General features: G+C 38.0%; 1 protein-coding gene across 1 annotated transcript in view; it reads right to left on the bottom strand.

Annotated features, from left to right (window-relative positions):
• Positions 1-21,963, bottom strand: part of LOC135463351 (protein PIF-like) — a 45,168-nt gene extending 23,205 nt beyond the window's left edge. The window contains 4 exon segments of the mRNA XM_064740611.1: positions 20,559-20,569; positions 21,519-21,557; positions 21,559-21,615; positions 21,715-21,963. Coding sequence (XP_064596681.1) covers positions 20,559-20,569; positions 21,519-21,557; positions 21,559-21,615; positions 21,715-21,963 — 356 coding nt within the window.
• Between the last annotated feature and the right edge of the window lie 259 nt (positions 21,964-22,222).

The following is a 22,222-nucleotide window of genomic DNA, read 5'->3' as shown; positions in this document are numbered from 1 at the left end:
TTTGTCGGAGTGACATTCTGGAAATCCTGCTTAAACCTCAATCATTCGCTCACCCAATCATTGTTTATCGGAGAGATGGTGTTGGGGGGAGTCTTTCAGAAGTCGTTCGGATTTTAAGATAATCGGTTCTCTTAACACAATATTGAGTAACGATGCAAAAGTGTCTATTACGAAGATATCGGAAGTTTTTCAACTGCAGCTGTAGCCTGGAGAACTACCGCAAAAGGAAGGACAATCATTGGACAGTACTTATTTTACCATGCTGCACTTGCATTCACCACCTGTCATTCAAGGTCATTGAACTGGATGCCAGATTAAGCTGACACAATGGATAGAGTGTAGTTTTGATTTAAATTAGGCCTGGTTTTCTGCATGTTTTTCTACGTGTTAAACATTAAATGAGGTAACATCCACAGCTGGGCTCTTCACTCATCTGCCAACCAGCTTCTGTTGTTGTGAAGTGATGTTTCATTTCAGCGCTCTGTGTTTCGACCGTCAGTGTATGAGTTAATTAGTGTCGTGAATGATCGATACACGTCAATTATAATCACAGAGCATGAAACAAACATGCATCCAGTTATGCATATATGCTCTCGGAAACTAGCAAACTGCTAATTAACTTCCTCTTCGTTAAGGTAATGTAACCACAGTGCTCAGTTTTATGCATATATGGACGTTTGAATCGTATCTCATCTTGACTGAATAAATTTTAAGTGCTTGTTTCCGCTCTAGATAAAACAGAATGAAATTAGTGTAGAATGTTTTCAGATGACGTGAGGGGCCCTACGTGGGAAGGTCTGTCAGCAACCTGCGGATGGTCGCGGGTTTCCCCCGGGATGTGCCCGGTTTCCACCCACCATAATGCTGGCCGCCGTCGTATAAGTGAAATATTCTTGAGTAAATAAACAAATAAATCAAATGACGTGATGCTTTCAATATCAACCTTTTCCATGTCTCATTTATTTGGTTTGTTAACTCATACACATTCTAGTAGTGTAATGTCGAAAATATTAGACTGTTGTGCACTCAGTATGTGAGGATTTTATTATGCCATCATGTTCAACACACAGTGGTTTCATAGAAGAACTACATCTGTTTCACGTGAAGGTTATATCGAGTGAATCGTCTTGAGTTTCCACTACTGTTTTTATGTTAACTAATGCTTATATAATACACAGGTATTCTAAAGTCACTCCTCTACACCGGTTCTCCAGAGACCTTGATCTGCTAAAAAATATAGTGAAAAGGTTTGATACAAATACAAATAGTTCACATAAACTCCCACAATTCTCATGCATGCTTTGATACTTCCTAGATATGCCAATCTGCAAGGAATGAATGAATGAATGAATGAATGATTATGGCTTAACGCCTGCAAGGGATGATTTGCCTCGATTGTTAGGAACTAAAATTCTAAGCAATTAAGGCCAAATATTTTTCAGAGAGTATTATATATATGCAAATCTTCTAAGAATAAAACAGTTCGTTTGAAAGTTTTGATGAATGACCTGCCTCCTTACTGCAACATTTTTCCTTTTATCACTTTTCACAGTGTCCATTCGTGTAATGAACGCAGTGGACAGTGGTCAGTTTCTCCCCGAAGATGACGATTTTTTTTTGGCCCTCTGGACATATTCTTTTTCTTTTATCATTCTCAGGATGTACATCTGGACATATTCACTGGTCAAAGGAACTGACCAGTCTGCTTTTACCTTAAGGCGACATTTCTTCTGCCAAGTTGGATAAATGTGCTTGAAATAACCTGGGAAATGCACGCGTCTCGCTCGCCAACAAATGCTGCAATTATTCTCAAATAGTCGTTTTGAAATGTCCTTCGCCGTTCATCAATGACCACTGTTTTCATCCAGTTGAAGGTCAGCTTTGTGATCTATTTCGGCATCGTGCCAGAGTTGGGTGGTCTTAAGCTTCATATAGTTATAACGTCTAATCAATACTATCCTAGTTTCGTACAATATGAGCAAATTTGACCAATTTCGATAAGCTAATTAATTCATATGCATTGCGTTTTTTTTCAGAACTACCATGAATTTGTTTTTAACCCTATATACTTTGAACCTATGTAAACATTCAATGTGATTACGATAAAATATTACAGAAATGGAAATGACTTTCTTTTTGAATAAATCGCAAATTCATTCCATTAGCCTATGCAATACGAGAGGTCATTCTGGCCTAAAATAAAATCTAGTCGTGACATTATATACGAAAGCTGACTTTTGCGTTTCTTTTGCTTTTTTATGACTTAATAATTGAATCCTGTTATAAATCGTTCGGCACCTTCTGTACTTTGTGTCTACCTTTAAATCGGGCGTAGTCTTGATACACTTCATAGTTTGTCACGATTTAACGTCAAAATTACGCATGTTTATAAAAAGCCAGGAGCCACGGAAACCCGTTTTGTTTTAAGACAGGTACTACTGAATGGATATTAAAGCACATCTCTGGATGTGTTAGTATCAAAATTTTACTGTTTAGTATACTTCATGTATTATTTTTTTCTACGCCAGACAATCTAATATACAATAGTTTTTCATTCGATGCCTTTCTCTGGGAAACGTGTAAGTTAACTCTTGATATTACACAGGTATGTAAGCCTTGATCGTCACCATTGACTAATGAATATGCAAATTCAAATCTAACTGGCCGGCCCAGTAGATAGAGCGTCCGCTTCGGGGGCGGTAGATCCAGGGTCAATCCTAGGACCGGTCACACCTAAGACCTTAATAAAGAGGAAGTTGTAACGTCTGGAGTTAAGCATTAAGGGGATAGTTCTACGACCGGTTGCCCCGTATCAGTATAACGACTCGGGTGGGGCAGCTTTTTTGCCTTAGATTAGTCATCTCAAAAAAGAGCGGTGGAAATCCGTCCTGTAACAAGAAGGCACACACATGTGCGTGTACCCTAAGGACTCCTTCGTCGTGATATGGCTGAAAAATTGTTAAGTACGACGTTAAACCCTAAGCACTCACTCACTAACTCGAATTTAATTGTGTAAAATAATGCAAAGCGTATTAAAAGAAAAATATAAAATTCGAAATGTATGCAACATCCAGAACAAGTCGATGTCAGTTTGCACGGAAGACTCTTTATTAATCCTATATCTCTTGTTAAAGGTAAGATGTCAGTGCAATGATGACTATGACGACGGATCGATCAGTAAAATAGACAGTCCATGCAGTTCAGTCATTTATCACAATTACATCAAGATCAATCAGTCAAAAATACGTGAATAATACTAGTATTACATCTAATGACGTCAGTTCCGGTTAAATAGGGATGAACCAATCTTGACGTTATTTAAATTCTCAGTATGCTGTGATTTGTTTTAAATAAAAACTTGACAACGTTTTGCTTTGTGCTTACAGCCATAAATCCACAATAACTGCAACACCCCCATGCCTAAAAGCTGATGTCGTCTTACACCCAGATTCAAGGTTAACTGAATGACGTATGATAAAAAGATAGGATGTCAGCCAATATCATTTCAACGACCAACCAACCGAAGAGCCGATCGACTGACCGACACACGGACACAGAGAGCAACTTACATAGCTTTTGTCGCAGCCAAAATTCTTTGCAAAAAACAAACCCAACAAACAGATTGGATTATTTTGCCCATGCAGAGTAGCCATGCGGTTACTGTCTGGATTTGAGACACTTTTGATGCAAAATGGCCACGATGGGTACTGAAATATTGTTCTTTTATATTATTCTTCAATCATTTAGCACAATATACACCGGGGGCTGGTTGAAGCCATCGCTGTTGTTGTTGCACAGCCTGTCAACGCGTGCAGACAAAGCCAGATACGTCTCTCACTAATGCACCTTGTACGACCCGTTAGACTTGTTTGATGGGCTTGTGCAGATCGTGATACGGGAGTGCTAGCCGAGTATAGACACGGGCCGGTGATGTACGTCCTTAACATGCTTCGGGTTACTGACATACCTACATATGCCTACATACACAGGCTGAACGGACATAAATAACAGCCTTAAAGTTAAAGCCAAGCGTAGATTTTACATATGCATTATTAAACGGGGCAACTGTTGATCCAATTCGAGTCAATGAGAGTCAGAAAACCTTTGGTGGAAAAGTTTTATGTTTTTTATGAAGTGCGTTTGTGGTACACAGATTATTAAGTCATATTCCAATCCAAGCGATGTTAAAATATTTAACAAAATTTACCTTTGTATGCTTTTTGCGTTTCGGTAACTATTGTAGGACCTGATTGTGACGTCATCATTGCGTAATTTGCACACAGAATACGCCATTTTATATAAATACTCGAGACTGCACATTCTTGGATTTTTAGCAATGCAGCTGACAACTGTCGAGTTTATCGGAAGAACAGTTGTGGGGAACATCGAGAGAAAAACATGCTGAGATAACTGTTTCCATAATTAGATAAAGGAATGTACACAGCATGTTTGTTTATGTTTGGTAATTATTGACAATAATTACTAACAAAGATTGTCATCAGCGTTGACGCGTGCGAGTGTGCAAGGCTTTTCACGGGCTGGTGCTTCCTTTGTAAACATTTGTCCAGCGCAAATAGAAAGGCTCTACTGTGTAGCACTGTGTGAACGCAATGTTAAAAAAATGTCAAAGTGTTAATTATAGCTATTTAGAACCTGTTAAAATTTTTCCTAAACTTCGCCGAGACAAATTTCAGTGTAGTTAAATTCACATTATGCATTTAATTGCTACATTGAACATCAAATACATATTTTCAATCATCGTGGTATTTGAAATATGCATCCGCATGTGTTACAAAAAACAGATCTGTAAGTGCCCTGACTTGCCTTTGTGAATTTAAAAGGTATGATAGAGAGACACATATAATATTAATTTCTATTTGATGCGATGATAAAAGAGCTCATAATAACAGCAACAAGGACGAACAAGGTCATATAATTGGTTATCACAGGCTCTTTAAAAGAAACTCTTCCTCAAGAAACTGTTCGTCAAGTGCAAAGGTGAAAAAATCTACGGATCGTTGTTTCTACGCGTTATTGACACGGCGTGGTAATGAATTCATGTGAACATTGATACACTAGTACTTGCTGTAAAACTAAAAACGTTTTTAAAAAAGGCAACAAAACTTCAGGAAATCTGAGTATAAGAAATAAAATTGATTCTTTCCATTCTGGACTAAGATGTTTTATTTATTAACTATACGTTCCACCTGGAACTGCTAAAGCACTAGGTACCATGTGTCCGCGTGACGTATTGTTTGTTAAGGCTTGCACGGGTCATACATGACAGCCGTACATTTGATTGGTATTTTATGCCGTACTAAGATTATTTAACCTATAACAACCGGTTAATAAATCAGCCTGTATTATATGTATACCTAGAAAGAACGTCATGCATGAAAGCGCATGAAAGTCCCAAAGCTAAAACGTTCACGCAGGTTCCGTTACCAGATTATACCAGATTGGTTTTAATTAGCTATATCTTTAACAACACATGAGTCATTTATATTAATTATATTTATGTTATTAAATATCTAATAATAAAGCTGCCAAAAGGTTTACACTTGGCCATTTCAGGATCTTATTATAATCCGTTATCTAGTTTTGAATCTTGATGTCTGTGTAAATACTGCCCATGTTGAAAACTACGATTCACAATGCCAAACACCAGATTTGGTGTTATTTATTTTCTGTTTGAGGCTCGATTTCAGAGCTTTCTTTATCTACAAAAGGGAGAAAAGTGTTCTGCACTTTTCTACCTTTATTTCATGTCTTTGTCGCAGAAACACCTGTAAACGAAAAGCCTTTTTCTTGTTATTAATTTTGCCTCTTGTTATGAGATCCCACGGCTACGTATGGAAGCCGTACAGACCATCGTAGGGTCGTTCCATCGCCAGAACCACGGCGAAGCGATGATGAGGTTAACCGGCTTCCGTAGCTGTCTGATACATCCTTCGATATACCTGGAAATTCCAGGCATCGTTTATAACTTCAATCAAGTTACCAAGGAAAATTCAAATGAACGACTACAAATGAACGTCTTTAGAAAAATAAACTCGTCGAGGGTTGGGAAAGCTTTGAATAGCAAGAGTTTGTTAAATTTCCATTAGTTCATGTTTTTGTGATTAAAAATGTTTAGCGTGTTCGGTAAAATTCCTTCGTTTTTTATCTTTGTGGTGCCAAATCTTTAAAATGTTTGCTAAAATACCTGTTTTTTATGATCTCTATTATGACAAAAAAAACATGTTATAAATCTACACATTTGCCAGTCCATTACATAGAGAGAGTTCACGGGGAAAAGCCCGGACAGTCTACATGCATATATATGTGTTTCAAATGTACTCAGTTGCACCCTCTTTTCTGTTTCAAGAGACTTGAGGGAACAAAAATTGCACAAATGATTTGACTTTATTCACTACTGAAAGTCTGCATGTGTTATATATAGATAGGATCTTTGTGGTTAAAGTATCCCCAATAGCATCTGTCTTCGTATTTCTTAAGACTTGCGGGAACAAAAATTGCACAAATCCTGCAACAGCTGAAAGGGAGTCTTCCATAAAGAGAGGTAACACCAGACTAAAAATAAATATCGTGTTAACAAAATACATGTTTAAAAAGCAGATTAATCAACCTTAAAAATGTGGTTGCCATGGCAACCCGAGTGATAAATAGATATATAAACAGATGGCTGTGAAATGTTGACAGACCAGTTGTGTCGATGTTATACGGGGAGAACAACAAATATAGAAAACGTCAAAAAACATTGACAGCGAAAAGGCCTTAATTTCCAAGGTATATGAAGTGGCGCGTGACAAGGGTTAATGTAACGACATTTCTTTTCTCACGAATTTTTTTTTTTACTGTTGTTTGATTCTCTTTTTTAGGAATGACTCATGCACCCAGATTGTTTGTCTCTGTTACCTAAGAAATAATTCTCCATTTAATTGGCATATGTTTCGCACTTTCTGTGCTTATTTTTCGCCCTACCCAGAAATGAGATCAATTTTTTTTATAACCTTGTAATCACACTCAAAATCTCGTAATCGTTTCGACGTTCTTAAAGAAAACGCACAAAGAAGTGTGACTCTTCGCTGCCAGGTTATATACAGCTCATTGCCTTGTACCAAAATAATATAATATAAATCAGCCTAACATTTATGTTTGCAGGTGTCTCTCGCCAATGCGGTGGCCGTGAGTTCAAGGCCAGCTCATGCTGGCTTCCTCTCCAACGGAGGTGGAAAGGCCTGCCAAAAATCTGCGGATGGTCATGGGTTTCCCCGGGCTCTGCCCGGTTTCCTCTCACCATAATGCTGGCCGCCATCGTATAAGTGAAATATTCTTGAGTACGGCGTAAAACGCCAATCAAATAAATAAATAAATATACATCAATAATATAATATGAATCCACCTAACATTTATGTTTGCTTCTAGACGCCATTTTCTATTGTTTGTGTTGTATGGATATTATTGAGAACGCAGTAAAACACCAATCAAATAATAAAATAGAAATAGATAAAGTACGCACAGAAGGTAAACAGGAAGTAAACAGAAGGTAAACAGAAACGAAGAAACATCGATATATATTAATTATTTGTAATTCAACTTCTGATTTCGGTTAAAAATCTGAAATGTTTTTTTTTTATCCTACTGTAACGGAGGATCTAAATATGACATGGTAATATATACATAGCTAATTCGAAATCCATAACAGAACAAAAACGTTCAGAATTTTGTCGGAAATAAACGAAACCGCCCACGAGTCGAACTTGTTCTCTAACTGGATGTGGTGAGGTCATATACCCAATTTCCATTCAATGTGAATCTGCTATGAAAAAGAGTCCGGACAGACAGGCGATGGGCAAAAATATAGTCCCTTTGGAATACACAGAGGTCTAGAAAATACAAGGCATGTGATGCCATGTTTAGCACACATCGTCACGTGGGCGAAATACATACTGGTGATTGGCCAAACACGACGTGATAACAAAAGCTGACTCACATTTTTGTTGTTGTTTGCTTTGTTGCACCTTTGAGCAGTTCAGACAAGTTTTGAAATCAATTCTGATCTGAAAGTTATATTATGCAATAACTGGGCCATTATAATGCTAAAAATCCGCAGGATCAACCACATACTGGTGTTTGATCTCACGCGAAGACAACAGAATTCCTGGCCGCCATCTACTCAGTCCTGTGAACTTTCCACCTTTTTTTGTTATTTTAGTTTATTTTTTTTTTGTTCTGTTTTTCTTTTTTTCTTGTTTCTTTTTTTGCTACCCTTCAGCAGTTAAGCCGGAATGACAGGTCAAGCTAATTATTGTTCCAGTAAACCACAATGTGACGAGTAGAACCGATGAGTGGCTCGCGGCTTGACCAGAACCCAAGCTAATTAACGCTTAATGTATCTGTATAGTTAATGGTATACTCGCGGGGGATTTCGACATTTGAACAAGCCTCAGTACATATAGCCAGCAAATTGCCCCAGAGCCAGTCGGCAGTCAAATTTATCAAGGGATACAATCACGTGAAATATTATATTAAAAGGGACATGCGTTTAGAGCTTGATTAGTAAAATGGAATTAGTTCGAATGGACCTTATTTGTGTAAATAACCGTACCCCTGGTGAGATAGGAAAGAAATCCAGACACTCCTTAAACACTATTCCCCACCCCCACCCCGCACCCCCAACCACCCACACACACTCAAGAATATTTCACTTATATGACGACCAGCATTATCGTGGGAGGAAAGCGGGAAGAGCCCGGGGGAAACCCACGACCACCCGCTTGGTTTGTAATCTTACGACATACATTTTAACATCGTTGTCACTTGCTTGCCAACAATATTAGATTTTACAAGTTCATCGAGACGTTTCAAACCAGTAAATCAGAACTTGTTATCCATATAAACTAAAAACTCCGTGTTGTTAATGTCAGCCTCTAAATGCTTTTTTAAGGAATTTAATGATTAAGAACGTGTTATCCACCAGTAATTATCCATATACCAATTCTGTGATCTTCTTAAATATTCTTGACATATTTTATATAATGATATAATTATCTATAAGCAATTGCCTAGTTCAGATCTTGATTTTGCATGACTAATGTTATTGCAATGCGTTACTAATTCTAATCATCTCGACAATTTGGAAAACATCCTGGTACCAACGGATAAACTTCAGGGTTGATGTGTTCCCTTCTCTTTTTGTAGGTTGTATTTCTCACGCTATTGCCTTATGATAACGGGGCCCTCGTGGTTCAGTTGGTTAGCGCGCTAGCGCAGCGTAATGACACAGGAGCCTCTCACCAATGCAGTCGCTGTGAGTTCAAGTCTAGCTAATGCTGGCTTCCTCTCTGGCCGTACGTGGGAAGGTTTTCCAACAACCTGCGGATGGTCACGGGTTCCCCCCCCCCCCGAACTCTTCCCGGTTTCCTCCCAAAATAAAGCTGGACGCCGTCGTATAAGTGAAATATTCTTGAGTACGGCGTAAAACACCAATGAAATAAATAAATAAATTTATGATAAATATTATACACGATGCAAAAAGTAGTAGTGAACCACATTTCCAAGTACATGCTCGATTTTTTTCTTCACGTTCTTCATGATGTATTTTCCTTACAGATTCTTTTATGGTTGAGTTTTCTTTGATGTCAGATAGTGCTAACATGTCTTGGTGACACATTCGAAATCTCGTAAATCCGTACAGAAATGAATTTTCTCTAGAATATCACGTGCACGTTATTAGCACGAGATTCTTAGATATCTTCAACGATATCAACATGTTTTAGAACAATGGGAAAAATACGAAATGTTTTAGCCAGTTAACAGTAAAGACAGACCGACTGGTCTTACTGTCTAACTGACTGACTAAATTTCTGAGTGATCGACTGACCGTCTGAATTAGGCCTACTGGTTGACCTCAGACTTTCTCACCCAATAACTCACACACTCACTCACTCAGTGACTGCCTGAGATGAGGTTTGTCTGATTGCTACCTGATTGGTTTGTTGACTTCAAAACGGACAGACTGACTGACCGACTGACCGATCCACCTTACAGAAAGACAGACTGACCGTTTTGTTGGCTGAATATGTGGTTTCTACAAGAAAAAAAAATCACTTATCCGCTAATACACTGTCTTAAACTTTGACTGTTTGATGACGTATAGTGAAAAATAACAACATTTAAATAACAGTACCGTGGTCTTCTTTTTAAAAATCAGAGATAATTGTTTAAAATGTGTTTCTAATGCCGGGTTTTTTCGGCTGACACGGATTTAGACCTATTTTCTTCATATATTTGTTTATTTATTTCATTGGTGTTTTACGCAGTACTCAAGAATATTTCACCTATACGACGGCGGCCAGCATTATGTTGGGAGCGAACCGGACAGAGCCCAGGGGAAACCCACGAACACCTGCAGGTTGCTGGAATACCTTCCCACGTACCGAGAGGAAGTCAGTATGAGGTGTTCTTGAACTCACAACGACCTCATTGGTGGGAGGCTCCTAGATGGGTGCCTTTAGCCAGGGAGACCCCTCTTTATTTGAGTGGAAAGCTAATTTATTCAAATGAAAATTAATTTATAACCGCAACCTGCTCTGTGTAGCTGGTTTAAAGATTGTACGGTTGGCAGCATTCTGAATATTTATACCTATATAGTGATGTCTGCAAAAACCACTAGACATTTCTTACGGAAAATAGACAAATATTCAGTTCAATCTATACAAACAGTAATATAGTTTTTTTTTTAACCTACTCTTCCGTAGACCTGCTCAGCAAACATCGCTGGGGGTGTAAGATAACGTCACTACTAATTACAGGTGCAGTTAAGCGGAGATATGACCTGTCAGGGTACACAACTCTGTATCCACGATATCCGTCCATCAAGCGCACATTAATTATCATACAATTAGAACCGTTTATAGGGCATTATTTGGCCCTGAAGGTGCTTGATTTGTTTACAAATATTATCATTTGCCTAAGCAGCATATCACGGAAAGTCACAGAGTACGGCGTAAAACACATACAAAAGACATACATCAATACTGTATATGAAAAACTGTGAACTGTCCATTCTTTTGACACGTTTTACTATTGATAGACTTTGTCGCGTTTTTGTCTTTTATACCCAAATGTGTTGTTATTTTATTCAATGCCCTCACGATGGTCAAGTTTTTGGTTGCAAGAACCGATGTACCTTGGGCAGTGTATTTTCTTAATTATAATGTAAGCTGGATATTAACATTAACTATGAGGATGAAAGGATGAAAAATGAAAGAGATAGTTATACATAGGTGTATAATTATCGGCTTATATAGACCCAGATAGCGGCGATAGTATGGTATGCCTTGGTATTCCGCGCATGGCTGAATAAATTGTATTTGTAGGGATTGCCAATAAAGTGGGGAGTTGCTTACACATTGCCGGCATATGGAAGCCCATTTGAGGTAAGTTGACAAGAGGCCATATTTCACCGGTTACGTATGATCATATGCCAGCTATCACACTGTCGTCACTGCTCTGATTTTACTATCTATGGTGTACATCTTGAATTATATCGTATGCGTATAGAGAAGCGATTTTGACAAGTGGAATAAACGTTCAAACGTTAGATGAATTACTAATTGATTTTTCACGGCATCTGTAATTGCCTTTTTTCTCACAAATAAAGTGGTAATTTCTGTCCCTGATATTTTTAATCATGCGAAAATAACGATGTCATAGGTGATGAAAGACTTTTAGTCATGCACAAATACAAAATATGGCATATTTCGTAGCAAACGGTAAATAATTATGCACAATGCAACTTACGGCATGGTAATTCAGGTAATAACGGTAATTAAACCTAAAACGCAATCAGGTCTAGGTAATGAAGAGATCGACGGCGTTTTTCAATCAGCTGCCATTAGCTAACAAACTTTGCCTATAGCGCAGTTACCTCGTCAATCAGTCTCCTGTCTTAAGTGAAATCATACAAAGTTAAGCTTTCTTGTTTAACTGGCTGCTAAAGGTCAGCTATAGCCCCTACAAGTGAGTACAAGGTAGTCGCTATCAGGCATGCATAAATGACAAGGATGTTATTTCAAAAGACGTATCATTATTAGGGTGCAGAGGTCAAATCCGGCTACGGGATTTACTCTGATCTTTACTTAGTGTGTCTGGAGCAACTGTGCACATCGTCATGGATGACATCTCCCGACGTTTTCACTACACGTGTATAATACCGAGCACAATAAATGTGAATGTTTTTCTTCGAAAACATCCCTCGCTCACCTCCTGGTATACAGTGGTTCCAGAAATATAAGAGAATAGTTTTGTGTCATTGTATTAAACTATTAGACTGTATTCGTATGGTTGTTAGACCATTGTTCGTTTTACGGAGATGAACGGCTATGCGGACTTGGCTATACTACAAAAACATCTTAGTCAAATGGAAGTTAATGAATCGTGCGTTTTTAACTGGAATTAAATGTGTCTCTTTTCTACACAGCACAAACATTATATTAATATATACCTGGATATACTGTGTTTGTTTTCACATTCAACTGATTCATCCCCACTCTTCTGAGCGAACGACGCCTGTGGATATTATTTGCACTCGAATTCCACAAGGCCGGTTAATATTTATTTCTTCTTAATTTTTACCGAAGAAAGAAAAAACAATGTTTGCTATTGGAACAATATGTAACTACAATATGAGTTTAAAAAAGGAAATTCAATAATTCCACGGCAAAGTAAATATTTTGTATGGACATGATAAGGAGACGTATTTCAATCCTCAAAAAGGGTACCAGAAACATATACACATTTTATGGCATCTTTTCAATGAATATTAACGGCTGGCCCAGTTAACCACAGCCAAATGCAACACAGAAACCGCTAAGAGATATACCTTCCTTACAATACGTGCGCAGGTAAGTGTTTTGTAATTAAAACTTACCTGGATTAGTTGATTGGGATAATCACACTTGGGGATACAGTTGGCAGATCTGTCAATACCGCTGGGTAAAGGTAAAGTGTCCACACTATCCCGGGAGATCCAATATATCCCCTTTTCACAAGGAGATATAAATCTGTGCCGATCGGTATCTGGTTCGTGGACGATCTGCTCGCGATCGGTGCTCGCGCCTCTCGATATAGATATAGAGGTGTCGCGGTCGCTAAAAAAAGACCTGTCCGAAACAATGGCCGTGTGTCTGGACCAATCAAATATCGCCTGAGGACGTTGACACTGTGGTATATTTGGTTCATACACCTTTACGACGTTACTGCCAGACTGAATTCATCTGAACTGGCTAAATCTGGACTCCGAATTGAGGCGCGGACCTGACTGACAGCCAGATCGGGCTGAAGCACACCTGAAACAAAATGTGCATTAAGTGACAAACGAACGGGACCGTAAAATACATATATGGCGTGCATGGCTTATTGATTATACAAAAGGGCAATCGACATCGTGAGGTTGACTGGATGCCCTGAGGCGGGTTATCTCCGGGCTTGTATCGTTATTCTCTCTTCTCCAATATCTAAAGCACGATGTGGTATAAGAGCTGTAATTCCACATGTCATTAATGATTTTTTTTCCCATGTGCTTTGTTTATCTGCATTCTTAACGTACGTTTCAAAAGAAAATCGAGATACTTCTTTCAGAGCTAGATTTGATTTAATCTCAAATATATCGGAAGAAATGTGTAAATATTAAGGATTCTCTTCAACAATGGCTGAAGAAAAGTTTTGATCTATGAAAAGGTTTTGAAGGTTTTGCAGTCACTTTTTGAGCTCATAAAACGGTGTCTTAGGTTAATCACAGACTTTAGCTGGTTAACAGAGATTTTTATCTAGTTGTCAGGGCTGTTAAAGTGGTTATCAGAGATGTTTAGATGTTCATCAGAGATTTTTAACTGATTACATAGACTTTTAGCTATTAATCACAGATTTTAGCTGCTTATCACCGATTTTTAGCTGGTTATCAGGGATCTTTGTGTCGATTATCAGAGATCTTCAGCTGCATGGTTATCAGAGATCTTTAGTTGATTTTTCAGAGATTTTCAGCTGCATGTCATTTGCTGTTGGCCAGTGAGGTTGTGGGATCGAATTCACTCTCCACTTGTTGCGGGTTTACTGCTTTCAATCCACAGTGAAATATTTTCAATATTATAATTCGGAAAACATTAATCAAATAAATTAACTACACAAATTTCAGCACCTTCCTGTAAAATACATCCAAGTCTATATATGCCATAAAATAATATTTAATTAATAATAATATTAACAGTATTCTATTATATTTCTGATTAGATACGTAGTATCAGTTACATATTTAGTTACATAGCATGTAACCATTATGTAATAACTGGAGTGGGATGCGAAATGTTGAATTACGTGATGTGAAATATATCTATTATACATGTGAAAAATCCTGAAATGTCACTTGTATACTTGTAAAGTAGAAAGGCATAAGTAGCGTATGGGGGTGTCACCAGATGCTGAGATGAAGGTCAACTTGTGACCCGGTGCCATGAATGGATAATACGATGCTTACTTTTTTGACGAATACTGACTTTCTGACTTTCTCATTGGACAATTTGTCTTAAAATGACAGCTTATTATTATTCTTCTTATTATTATTGTTGTTGTTGTTATCATCATCGTCGTCGTCATCGTCGTCGTCGTCGTCGTCGTCGTCGTCGTCGTCATCATCATCATCATCATTATTATCATCCAACTTTGAACTAAAGTATAAATTTATCATGTTAAAATTTACCTGTGAGTTTCTTTTTGGGCACATTAGTTTGACCTTCAGTTCAGGTGGACATATATACATATGTTCAAATAATGAGTTAATATAATTTATCATGAGGAACGACAAAGCTGGGCCCTGAATCTCATAATCATGATGAAATTATTTACATTAAGAAAAAGTTCATTTGCGATACGGATGTTCATATCCCTGGTACAAGTTTTGTTATTTATCCGAAATGTTATTTGTTAGAAAAGACATTTTTAATGTTTTTGTGGCGCTTCACATCCGTGATGTCTCGCACATTGCCTATTTGGTAGTTCAGCCTGTTAGTCAGTTGTGTGACACCGTATGTTTGAGCATGATGGCTCATTCACTGAAGAGAGACATGAGCTCAAGATATCGACGGTTTTTTTTTTTTAGTTTTTTGCCGGATTTCGCTGCTATTGCAAATTTGTGCTTCTTATATGCTTTTGAGGTTCACATAACTGCCAGAAACTATTTGGGGGGGGGGGGGGAGGGCGGGGGGGGGGGGAGATGGAGGTGGTTTGTTTGTTTGTATATAGACGATTCTATACATGTGATAATAATCTGTATATCCCACTGGTCATCAGATAAAGATAAAAATATGCATACATAGTTTAGGCTAACGAAGCTATATACTACAGTCCTATATGTGTATATACATACCACTGAGCCCCTTTGAACTTGGCGTATGTAGTCACACAATACTTCTTTGTCTCCCAATTGTCAAAACCGCAATATTTGTAAGTGAATTATATCTACGTTTTTTTCTCTCTGAAGACAAATCAAGTAACCTATTAATGTTATGGTGGGGGTTATTCCCCTCTGACAGCGAATATCACCTAACACACAAAAACGACGTTGTATACTGAGAGAATGTGGATTCTGGAATGCAGGATTCCGTGCTATTCTAATTGGTTGTATGGTTGATAGATTGGAACACCGTGCTGAAAAAGTCTGAGTAGGTACGGGATTGGTTTTTACCGCATTTTCACGAGAGATCTGTATTGATCTAACATACACTGTAAACAAGAATTTCCCAGTTACTTGGTCCGTTGGGCCGAAAAACGCCAATGGAGCACCCCAATGAGATTTTTTCCCTTATATAAGGTCAGTCAGGGATTATGGGTGGAGGAAGCCGGGGGTACCCGGAGTAATCCAGAGCGCCCGGGGTATACAACCACTCTTCGCCAGATACCTAACAAGCCTCTAGACTTGAACCCGCTGCCGAGATAGCGAGATTTGGGTTCGAACTAAACTTCTTTTGTCAAAGGCCCACAAATCGTCAATTCGCAATATCGCGACATCCTGGCGAGGAGGGAAGTGGGCATCGTTGTTAGAGGCGCTTGCATGTCAATCGCTAGAACACACAAGATACGAGTTCAAATTTTGCCATGTTGGAGAAGGATTTCATAGTGTCTACATCTTTCACTGCTGATGGAGCCTCGGTGAAAATAAGCGGTCGACGAAGTTCATGTGGCCGATTGTTCAATCTAACATTGGTTACAGAAAATTATAGTCTATTTCTTTTAGAGAGTCGCCCATATTCAGCTGTCTGTAAAATCGGTCATACTAGTACTCGCTACCAAACTTGCCGTAAAATGCATATGGACAGTATACTAATATGTAGGTCTGCCTTTTATTTAATTAGTGTCAAAATATTAGACATACTAGACATATTTTGAAGTTGTATATATATTGATGTGAACATGAGGTTGTATTTAATATTTGCCAAAGGATTGGGGAAAATGGGAAAAGAAAAGAAACTTTAAAAAAAAAGAAATTAAAAAAGTAATGAAAAAGGCATGAAGTATAACATATGTTATAAAACATTATAATAATGGCATTGGTATTCCTTCTTCAAACTTTTAACATAATACAGTATAAAAGACAAAAATAAACCCATTGAACAAAACTGGAATGAATATACAAAACAAGATCTAGACGTCAAAAACGTATTAATACACGTGACCTAACTATTTTTAAGAAATATCTGACATCTGCCTAAACACTGTTACAAAATGTCAAGATGTATTTAAGGAGTCACAGTCAAATTAGACCAAACATACGCGTCATGCATCTGCAGAGTATATAGGTCAATTCTGACGTCCATTGTTCCATATACATGAATTATTAACACTTTTAGGCTAATTGCCACCGATACATTTTGTGTTAATTTATTCACCTCAGTGTCACCTGCTTGTACAAGTAAATCTTCAAATGGCATTGGTCATGCTGGCTTCCCTCTCCGGTCGCACGTTGGAAGGTCTGCCAGCAACCTGCGGATGGTCGTGGGTTTCCCCCGGGCTCTGCCCGGTTTGCTCCCCCCCATTGGCTTCCGTCGAATAGGTTAAATATTTTTGAGTACGGCGTAAAACGCCAATCAAATGAATAAATAAATCAAATGGCATTACATTTTACAGATAATCAGTGTCAAAAAGTGTTCTGTTAGTTTTTTGACAGGATTTGAAGTCGAAGCTGCTCAAGTGTATACTGGCTCTCTTATAAAAGATCATATCTGAATCTTCCGAAATATCTCCCATATATTAAGAAAAGAATTCAGTTGTAGAAGTTGTTTACTTATTTAGTTGTTTACTTAATATGTCCACTATATGCATATTGCTGGAAAACAAGCTTTTTTCAACCAGTGTTAGATTGTGCACACAACCATTCGAGCGTTATCGACCGTTTACCGTCTCACAAGGTCTCAGAAGTAGTGAAAGCGGTGGAATCTACCCTGCACAAATTCCCTGTCCAAGGTCGGATTTGAACTGGCACCTCGTTGTGTGTCAGTATTATGATATACACGTAGCTCTGAGATCGGTTTGCTATGTTCCCAGCTTAGCCTTCACATTAACTGCTCTGAATTGTTACATTCATTAACCTGGAACTCGGTACTGCCGCCTACGATGTCCTAAAAATCCAAATGTTGTACGCCTTCAAAAGAGTTGTCCCGTGGTCTTAAAGTAATTCTGAATTCATATCACCTCATTATGTGGGATTAATAAAGACCAAACATCACAAATAACACAAAACTAACCGACGCACTAACTCGGACAGCATCAGGACTCCGCCAATCACATGACTCCGTTGTTATGATGGACTCGGCTGTTTTTCCCAAAAATTATCTCTTTTTTCACAACTGTTGGATGATTTTAGTTCCCTTCTGTACATTAGTAACACCCAAATTAAAGTTAAGTCTCCCAAACAAATTGTCAATCGCCCTTTAGATGGTGTATGTCTCTTTGGTTTCAATCAAATCATTCCACTTCCGGACGATGCCGAGCGCGGCCAACTCAAATTGAAAATGGCGGTTGGTTTGCTGACGATGTAACAGGTGCATTTGTGTTTATTGTGACGGTATGATCTTTATCATTCACCAATAACTAAGTGATATGGCTATGAAGTAAGAATTACTGAAAGATTATAGAAAACATGTTTTGTAGAATACTGCTTCGACGTGTTCAGGACCACACACGCAAGGGATGAGTCCAGGTAAGTAAATGGAAGGGTACAGACCTGTATTTCTTCTGTAGTTAAGCTGGGAAGAATAAAACTGACCCCATATATATATATATATATATATATATATATATATATATATATATATATATATATATATATATATATATATATATATATATATATATATATAATTTTTGGTGCATCAATCTTGAAAATCAAGCGAGAGCTGGGTTCGAGCTCTTGATCTCACCTACCATGAGAATAACGCTTAATACAAGCCAGCGCTGCAATACGTCAATCTACTACTCCCCTATCTTTGCAATAGGAGAGCGTGGAATTTATAATTTTATTACTACATATTATTATTTCGCAATGGGTTTAACGCAAGAAAGGATTTAACGCAATATAGGTTACATACTTTGTGTCCCTTGGATATCACTGAAAACTGTTGAATTCTGTACATCCATGCAGCTGACAAACTTTTCATTCAGAAGAAATAATGCCGTACGTTGGAAGGTCTGGTAGCAGCCTGCGGATGGCCGTGGGTTTGTGCCGGGCTCTGCCCGGTTTCCACCCACCATAATACTGGTCGCCGTCGCATAAGTGAAATATTCCTGAGGACGGCGTAAAACAACAATCAAATAAATAAATAAATAAATTCAGATGAAATATGTATGAGTTAGGGCCTGCGCTGTTTATTGTAATTATAAAGCTCGAACATGGAGTTTTCAGATTAAAATATAAATATAAACTATTTTAGATCAATGGTACCCTTTTATTATTTAAAAGCAAATTAAACATCATATATAAGACACATTAGTCACCAGACAAATATAGTTACACTCATAACGAGCATTTATCCCCTTACATGTACCACACTTTGCGGCAAATGTTTTTCTTGTAAAAGTAGTTTAATGTATTCAGAGTATTTTAATATTAACATCGTTTGTGCAGAGTTTACAAATTTAACTTCACACTCTCGCTGGTCTATTCATTAAACATAAATATGCTAAATGTGAACGGTACCAGGTTGTTATAACGCAGAGAATTAAACACGTGTACATGTACACGTAAAGCACTTCAACACTGCATATGTTAACTTAATCTCACATTTTTTGGTTACCGACCTTATAAAGCAAATCACTTTCACACACATTGCCAGTTTATAAAAAAATCAGTACACACACACACACACACACACATATATATGTATATATATATATATCTCTCTCTCTCTCTCTCTCTCTCTCTCTATATATATATATATATATATATATATATATATATATATACATCGATTGCTTTTAAAAGGCCAAATTATACGAAGGTATACCTCAAAAATAGAGATATGATTCAGATTGACCACATGTTTGGTGCCTGAAAGAGAGTGAGTGAGTGCCTGGGGTTTAACGGTGTATTTAACAATTTTTCAGTCATATGACGACGAAGGAATCCTTAGAATGCATTGAATGTGCTTTCTTTGTCGCTGGATGGATTTTCACCCCTCTTGTGCTGCTGAAAGAGGGAAAACCCGAGCAAACCCGATGCATTTGGGTGGCAATGAAGTGGGGTGAATATTTTTAGAGGTCCTCTGAGACAGGGCGTCAAAGTATAAGAGCACGTAGACTCACAATTTCATGTTTTTACATTTTATACAATCACGCATGCGTGTACACGAACTTTTCAATTGCAGGGTCAGTCATTACCGGATTACCCAGGAAGACCACTTATACATCAATCAGAGCACGCATCGTAAATGTTATGTTGTATAGAGAAGTGTAATTTGATGGCATGGAATTGTACCATGCTAACGTTAAGGGATATATATATTTCTGGAATTGAAGATAACAAATGTACTAATGTAATAGCAGGGAAAACCATTGCGTTCATGTAACCATTGGAAACAGGCTGGTCGAAAGATGGAAGACAAGGGGGATAACTCTAACGGGATAGTCGGCTATTGCCGAAAGTTATATCGATGTTCAAAAAATCGCACCCATGAAGTTCCTGCATAATATTTGCTATATTCCGTGCATAGGCCCCAAAGCCAGTAAAATATACTAAGGCTTTGTTATCTCATGAATATGCAGTACTTAGCGTACAAAAGGCAAAAGTTCAGGGTTTTATTATTAATTCCTTCATCAGAATAGCCGGATTTTAAAAACCCATATTATAACAAAGTTTTTTTTCTGCATTCTCGTCTATCTTTGTTTTGAATACCGTGACCTTACGGGAGTGGTGTGTAGTGTCGGAGAGGGCGGGGGAGGGGGGGTATCACTGTGTTATATTATTGTATTATCATTTATTAGTATTCTGATTGGATTCGTGTTACCTTTTATTTTCCTGTATTAGAAATCACAGAATGTTTTAAGAAGAGCTATGAGCTACACAAGTGTTTATTATAGTAAACATGTGAAATCTTTATCTAGTAATGTGATGGACATTTTCAGTAAACACAAATACGTGCACATGTCCGAGTAATCCAGTAAGACTTTGGGTTTATACTCAGTGTAAATAGTCGATACACATGTGCAAATGTTTACTGTTGTAAAAGAGTGAATGGTTACTATGAAAGCCCAGACCGTGACAAAGCATAGCATACTATGTCATGTTCATGGACTGACAGAGCGTGACGAGAAGAAAGAATGAATACATGAATGAATGTTTTACATCGAGCTTAACAACGACGAGGGTCATTAGGTGTGTGTATATATACTGTGTCTTCTTGTGGCTGGGCGAGTCCATGCTGCTAAAGTGCTTTCACCTCTCAAGTATCATGTCGAAGACACCGGACATGAATCCCCACTCGGTCACATTACACTGACACTGGGATAACTATTCCACTTTCTTTACTCTAAGCTCTCAGTGCTGAGAACCAAGCGAGGCAGGATCAAGTACCATTTTTAAAATCTTTGGTATGACCCAACCTGGGTTTGATCCCGGGTCTCCCGACCATGAGGCGGACGCTCTAAACATTAGGCGGTCTCGAGAAACACGATATGGGTTAAACTTCCTTTCGCAAGTCATAACCGTGTGTACAATTAGGCTGCGTGGGAAAAAGAATAATTTGGACCCTCAAGGAAACAGGAGTGCTAGTAGTAAACCACAAGACTTCTCACGATGTCAGGAATATGGGTGAATGGTTAGTGGTCTCAGATGAAACTAGATCTGATAATATGGTCCCTCTTGAATTATATGTCTGGGGTTTTTTTTGTTTGTTTTTTGTTTTTTTTTTTTTTGTTTTTTATATATGTTTTTTTCGTTTTGTTTTGTTTTGTGTTTTTTTTTTTGCCACAACTTCAACTTTTGTGTACACAACAAAATCACAGAAAAGGGGCACCTGTTACTAAAAGTTGACCTTGGATTTGCGTGTAATACTCGTGTTCGTGCTATAGGTTTAGACCATCTTCTGAGTTGTAAAGACAAGATGTGGAATTCTCAGCAGCAGTGTTAAGGTATGAATTTCTGTATGAATGCAGACAGTTTACTTCCAACTTGTCACACACTTTAGCATCTGGGGAGGCACCTAAAAATGGGAATGTGGAAATGATGATAAATCCACAATAATGATCACTGTGTCCAGTCCTTTCTACGTAAATCTCCCTGGATTTCCTCTCCGTTTGTTTTCCATAACTTGTGGCTTCAGAGGGAAAGGATTTTGGATTGATTATGGAGCCCACAAATTTATCTGTGACAATTGCCTTCCAGTTTGTTATTTTATGGAATACTGATGCCATGAGCTATCCCCTTCTCTCCTGATACCAGAGAGCACACTCTGATTGAAGTCTTGTATTTTCCTCTATTTTTTTATAGAGGAAATTGGATCAATCTTGTCCCTGTACTCCTCCTTCAGAACAAGGCTGTTTCTTTTCGGGAACTGGAAATTCCCACAAGCACGGGGACAATATCTTTTACATCATAAATTTCCGCCTGCAAAGAGAAGGTAAAATTGATTGATTGATTGATTGATTGATTGATTGATTGATTGATTGATTG

This window comes from Liolophura sinensis, chromosome 3 (genome assembly GCF_032854445.1).
Source record: "Liolophura sinensis isolate JHLJ2023 chromosome 3, CUHK_Ljap_v2, whole genome shotgun sequence".
NCBI classification, from domain to species: Eukaryota; Metazoa; Mollusca; class Polyplacophora; order Chitonida; family Chitonidae; genus Liolophura; species Liolophura sinensis.
Note: the sequence above shows the minus strand (reverse complement) of the source record. Positions and strands in the feature narration are given on the sequence as shown.